The sequence below is a fragment of the Nelumbo nucifera genome, chromosome 1 (assembly GCF_055504915.1).
Source record: "Nelumbo nucifera cultivar China Antique chromosome 1, China Antique-T2T, whole genome shotgun sequence".
Taxonomy (NCBI): Eukaryota; Viridiplantae; Streptophyta; class Magnoliopsida; order Proteales; family Nelumbonaceae; genus Nelumbo; species Nelumbo nucifera.
The window spans coordinates 113,103,176-113,109,175 of NC_142649.1; the positions used below are offsets into that span (position 1 = coordinate 113,103,176).

The 6,000-nt window shown below is 36.0% G+C and overlaps 1 protein-coding gene across 17 annotated transcripts in view; it reads right to left on the reverse strand.

Annotated features, from left to right (window-relative positions):
- The window catches only part of EMB3111 (Tetratricopeptide repeat (TPR)-like superfamily protein), a 37,795-nt gene extending 32,171 nt beyond the window's left edge, over window positions 1–5,624 (reverse strand). For all 17 annotated transcript variants that reach the window (XR_016079302.1, XR_016079300.1, XR_016079298.1 and 14 more), the window contains exons 1-2: window positions 4,924–5,624; window positions 3,513–4,421 (exon numbers count right to left, since the gene is read on the reverse strand). Coding sequence is in view for 1 of the 17 variants with exons in the window: in XM_010248692.3 (XP_010246994.1) it covers window positions 3,513–4,272 (760 nt within the window). In the remaining 16 variants the exon portion in view is untranslated. The remainder of the gene's footprint in view (window positions 1–3,512; window positions 4,422–4,923) is intronic.
- Between the last annotated feature and the right edge of the window lie 376 nt (window positions 5,625–6,000).

Genomic DNA, 6,000 nt, shown 5'->3' on the forward strand with positions numbered 1-6,000 from the left:
TGTACAACTAGAGGCTATGGGAATACAAACAAACATTAGACCACTATCCATTTGTCATTACAAAAAGGTTTTCAAAATGAAAGAGAGAACTAAGGGGAACACTATTTCTTGATAGATGTGCAGATGACCAGGACAGCAGCTTCCCAACTTTTTTTTTGCCACACTTCCTCTTCTTGACAGCCTTTACTTCGAAAGAGCCTTGAGTTTCTTTCCTGCCAAATCGACCAGAAAACTGCTCCTGGGACCATTTGCCATAGAGTTTTCCCTCTTACTCAGACCATGTGTCTACCTGCCTTTTACAAAAGCTTCCACTGATGCAGGGCAGTAACTTTTAATGGTGAAAATTCTAAAGATTTTTTGTTTTTTATGAATGTGAAAATTCTAAAGATTTTCACCCATATGTTGTATGTAAAACTAAAATGTAGCAACAGGTGGTCATCTGACTCTTCTACTCCATTACATAATACACAAACAGGTGAGTCAATCACCATTCTCCTCCTGATCAGGTTGTCTTTTGCAAGTATCTTGTTCAGATAGGCAGACCAAACAAAGAAAGCCACCTTTGAAGGGATAAACTTACTCCAGATTACATGCCAAGGGAAATCCTGCTCATCCTCTTGGGTCAATTTATTATAAAAAGATTTTACTATGAACCCTTTCAATCTTCTGACCGCACCCTTCTGTCTTCTGAATTAAAATTGGCTTTACCAATTTGAATTTGTCATACTGGCTAGGTTTAGGTACTCGTAGCCATGAGATAAAACCCCCAACTACAACCCCCCCCCCCCCAGTGGCATGGGGAGCCAGCTGTTTCTTTTGGACTGAGATGCAATTGGGTTGCACAAGCATCCATCCCTAGAGAAAGCCACCTCCACCCGGGATGCTATGCACTAGCATATTGAAACCAGTAGCAGAAGAAAAGAAAGCTAATCAGAAAAGCATAGCAAGAAGAGCAATAGATCTCTACAAAAACCTAGGATTTTTTGGTAGCTCATGCACTGCACTAGGTAAAGAGGTGTAACTCTCCTTTCTATGGATAGAGGCAGTCGTATTTGGGAGTGCAATTGGAGGAAGGGATGGTATTAAAATTTTAGAAGTGTTCATGTTCCATTTAAGGTGTCATAGGCTCATAGCTAAGCATGTTACAAGAGAACAAGAGCTGCACTTTTAACCACCTTTATTTAAAAAAGAACCAGAACTTCCACAACTTTTATTTGGTAGGAAATACTGAGAAAAAATATCATCATCCAAGCCTTATCCCAACATCAAGAACATTAAGTTAAATTAATTGTGAATGGTTAGGCCTTCTTTGTATAAACTTATCCACTATCCGAATTACATTAGTGTACAATTTGGCCAACATATCTAATTAGGCCCTACCAGGTTTAAGCAACTGTTTGATGTTGATGGCTAATATTTTTCCACTTACAAGGAATAAAAGGTTCAATACACAATGCCAAGATTTGGCACTGATTTGTGTTTAACAAAACAAAAGAGAACAATATGGTAAGTTAATGGCAAGTTTTCCTAGTAGGATGCTGCCCAAGTTCCAGCTCAATGATGAAATACAAGCCAAACATCAGACTTCTCTTCTGGAGAAGGCAAGTTCATTAATTCATAGTTGTTTAATTTGTAAGTTCTAGATGCTCTTTTTAAATGTTTTAATATGCTCCATCCCTCATAGGATTGGAACAATTGTTAATATTGACAAGTAGGTCTGTAAAGATGAAAGAACACCATAGTAAGAAATATAGTTTGAAGAGACCGTCATTTATTGTCAGCATTTCCATCAATGGTCATAAATCTTCATGTTATTGATTTTGAAAATAAAACTTCAACCTACAATCCAATTGCTAGAATTTATGCATTCACCAGTAGCAGGAGCTCCAAACAATATATGGCTTGCCTTGAGAAAGGTTCACGAAAAGGAGAGATTGAGAACAAACAGATCCATAATCTAAAATCTAAATGTCGAGCACAATAAACTTTAAAAAAAAATAGAACAAAGTTGACCGGTTAAAAGTCTTTAAATTCCATCAAACTATTACATTAGATTACCACTGTGGAAATAGAAATAGAGACCTTTTCTAGATAGGATCCCAACACAAACCATCTCTAACAATCTTCAAAAGAACCGTACCACCACTATGCAAGGATTAGATTAATGAAATAAAAAACCTATTTAGATTTGGGTAGGTTTTTGTTATTCAATTTCGCTTTACCATGTAACACTAGTAAGTATGCATGTGCTTTGCACGTGGCAATTTTTTGTGATGATGATGATGATGATGTTAGTAAATAATATGCTTCCAAACTTTTTTATATTCTATATCTATAAAAAGTATTCTTATTTTTCACACTGATGAATATACGATATTAGAGATGTGCCCAAATGTTTTCTACAATCTTTTTTGTATTTTTTATACTTTTGTGTGTTTTCATCTTTTTTTTAATTTTTATTATTATTTAACTATGACATCAAAAGTTGACACATTTTGACCCAAAAGGTTGAATTGTTGACTCTCCACCAAATAAGAAAATAACTCCACTTTTGGGTTAGTTTTAAATTTGTGTTTGATTTCTATCACCAATAAAACAATTATTCTTTGCCATACTTATTTTTCTTTAATATGGTTAAATAATATAGGATTCAATGAAATAATGAGAGTTAATACCCTAATTATAAGACTTAATGAGAAGGAATTGAATGAGGAGAAATGTAGTAGTTCAAATTACATTTTGTTCCCTCACAATTAGAGTATAAAATTCAAAAATAGGGGTATTCTAGTCAACAATAAGATTAGTGAATGTAAATAGGAGTTAATACCTTAAATGTAAGACTTAATGAGAGGGATTTGAATGAGGAGAAAAGTGGTTATTCAAATTACATTTCTGTCCTTACAATTAGAGAGGGACCAAATTAAAAAATTGAGGTATTTTAGTCAAACAAAAGTTTTTCACTCTCATTCACACTTTTAATCGTAGTATAGATATAGATGGGGTCTTAAATTTTCTATTCATAAATGTTGTTCATTTGGTTTATTGTCTCAATTAAAGCTTTTTTTATTAAATACAAACTTACCCCATGATAGCTAAAGATCAAGGGGCAAATCCTGTCCAATGAAAATTCCAGAAAATAAGACCCATTCACACTTTTATAAGTAGTATAGATATTCAGAACACAATCTTCACTATACAATGCAATGGGCCTATTCATGGTAAATTTACATTTACATTCTAGCTGCATGTCAGGAAATGGAACCTAGAAAAAATGATCTCAAAGAAAATAAGAGGCAGATGTCTAAAAAGATGTATAATTTCTGAACAGCAGTGATATGGTAAACATGGATTTTGAAGCATCAAAAAACAATTCAGTTGATTGTATGGATAATGGTACAATATTAAAGGAAAAAGAATTTTACTATTTACCAAAAATATAGACATATGCAACAAAACAACCAGAGAAACCAAAAACAGGATACAATTAAAAAAGAGTATATGTGTAGACTGACCAATTCCAGCAAGATACTCCATTAAGACTGTATATGTGTAACAATTCGGAGAGCATCCTGATTCAAGCATTTCCTTGTAAACCTCAGTAGCCTCCTTAGGTCTATTACTATCAAAAAGAATCTTCATAAATGCAGTATACGAAACAACTGTTGGATGACAACCCTTAAATTTCATTTCTTCCCACATCTTCAGTGACCCCTCAATATCCCCACTTTTAGAAAGCCAATGCAATAGTGACGTATATGTCACTGTGTCAATCTTTATACCCTTCTCCTGCATCTTCTGAAATACATACATCATTGATGCAATTCTCCCAGCTTCTCCAAAGATATCCAGCATTGTGGTGTAAGTGAACTGGTCATGCTTAAACCCTTTTAAATGGGAAGTCCAATTGAAAAATAGCCAAGATTTCTCCATTGGTGGATGAGTCTTTAGAACCTGGTTGATTGTGTAAGAATCCCATTTCACCGGAAGCTTTCCCAACTGTTCTTGAGCAGAATCCCATGTTGAATACCTCAATATATTCAATATGCTTCCAATAGTATCCCTCATGTATACTTTGGAGACACTTTCTACCAACTTGGCACAAGGTTTGATAGATTTCCTGATCTTTTTCTTGATCGTTCTAACACATTTCCTATGTTTGAACTGATGAAGAAAATGTACACCCTTACCAAAGTTGAAGCGACCATAAACACAAATTTGGCAAAGTTGCACATAATTTCTGATAAATCCATTGATGCCATAAGTACTTAACATAAATGATTATCAGAATTCCGGCTTTCTTGTCTGGAAATCAGTTAAAAGCTATGGCCTTCTTGTTATCCTTGAAGGAATTCAAATGCAATCTGGAATCTTGAAGCCCTTGCTTGAGTGCAGCTAGGATTCAACCAGCCAAAATTGGAAAACTAGAAGATAACACCGCATCAGACTAAATCAGATCAAACGGCAGTATAGAAACGAACAATAATCGCATATAGAAAAGAATTTGGAATATTCAAAAAAAAAACCAAAATTTTATAGAAAAGAAAAGAAACAAAATTTAGAATTTTTCCTTTGAAAAAACTAACAAATAAGTGAATTCAGAGTTATTCAATTTTGCATTGCCAAGGGAGAAAGAGTGGCAAGAGGTTCTCAATTATTGTCCTGAATGCACCCTTCCAACTGTTAGGAATTAGAATATCTGGTTATCCCAACAGCTTCAAGGGGGTGTTCCCCAATATGCATGTTTTTGTTTTACCACGGCAGAAAACTTAAAGGTGACAGCTGTTTTTGACATGGCAGTTATAAAGGTGCATACTGTACAATTTCAAGAAGAAGAAGAAGAAGAGGATGATGATGAAGAAAAAGGAATCCAGTAAGGCATTTCAACGAACAGTATGTACACATATGAGTCAGCAGCTTATTTACCCAGCTGTGGGAGGTCGAGAGGAGTTAATTTACTACGCAAGCTGAGGTTGTGGAGGAGACGGCCGAAAGTAATATTTCCGTGTGAAGTAATTGAAATTTGTTCCGGCAATGAATTCTTGTATAACCTTGGCGATGTGGCACAGCTCAAACCCTGGTCTTTGTCTTATAATTAGGATTTAGGAAAGCATGAATAGGCAGTCCTCCGCCACTCCACCCAAGGCCAAGGAGAAGGATTGCTGCGTCACCCTGGTCTTTTAATTATTATTTGTTTGTGGCTTCAATTCAACGCTTGCAAGTGAATCAGAGAAATGGAAAAGAGTTTTCCAGAGTGGGTTGGCAGTTCGCTGCGCGGGTTTCCTAATTTCTCGAATAGAGAATCCTTATTTGAGAATATCTCTACACTCATGTACTTTTATTTCAGGGGAGATATTAGGTTGCGAGAGGTGTTGAGACGGTGTGAGTACGGTTTGCCCTGACCGAAGTCGATCTTTTCAGTTCCTAATAATAACCACGTGGATGGATGTCGTGGCTAATCAGAAGTTCAGACCCGACCATCAAATGGAAACGTCTAACTGTTTCACTTCCTCTGTTTATTATTGTGGTTTGCATGCAACCCGATGGTTTGTGGGTTTGTGGTAGAGGTGTAATTGTGTAAATAGGTCGGCATGGGGTTTCAGGTCCATCGGCCGGCACGGCCGTGTTGCCTATGGCTCATGTGTCAGTCTGCCCAGCACCAGCATACATATATATATATATATGATATCGGAAAAATAATTGATGAATAAACCAGAATCAATAAATATGGGAACATGGTGTTATTTCTCAAAATTCATGGGTGGGTTTTGATTGATCAAAACTCTTTTCATACCATATGTGAGGGTCAAAAAAATTGTTTACTTGGGTTGGAATTGGAGTCGCCATCCATAAAATAAATGAAAAGGAGGTTATAGGACCTTTGGGATTTATATCGGAAAACGTTTTTTATTTCTTAGTGACTTAAAAGTTCGGGGCACCCACTGACCAATCTGGATAAGACTCGGATGGAAGAGGAAAGGGATTAGAAATCCCTCTCCCGAA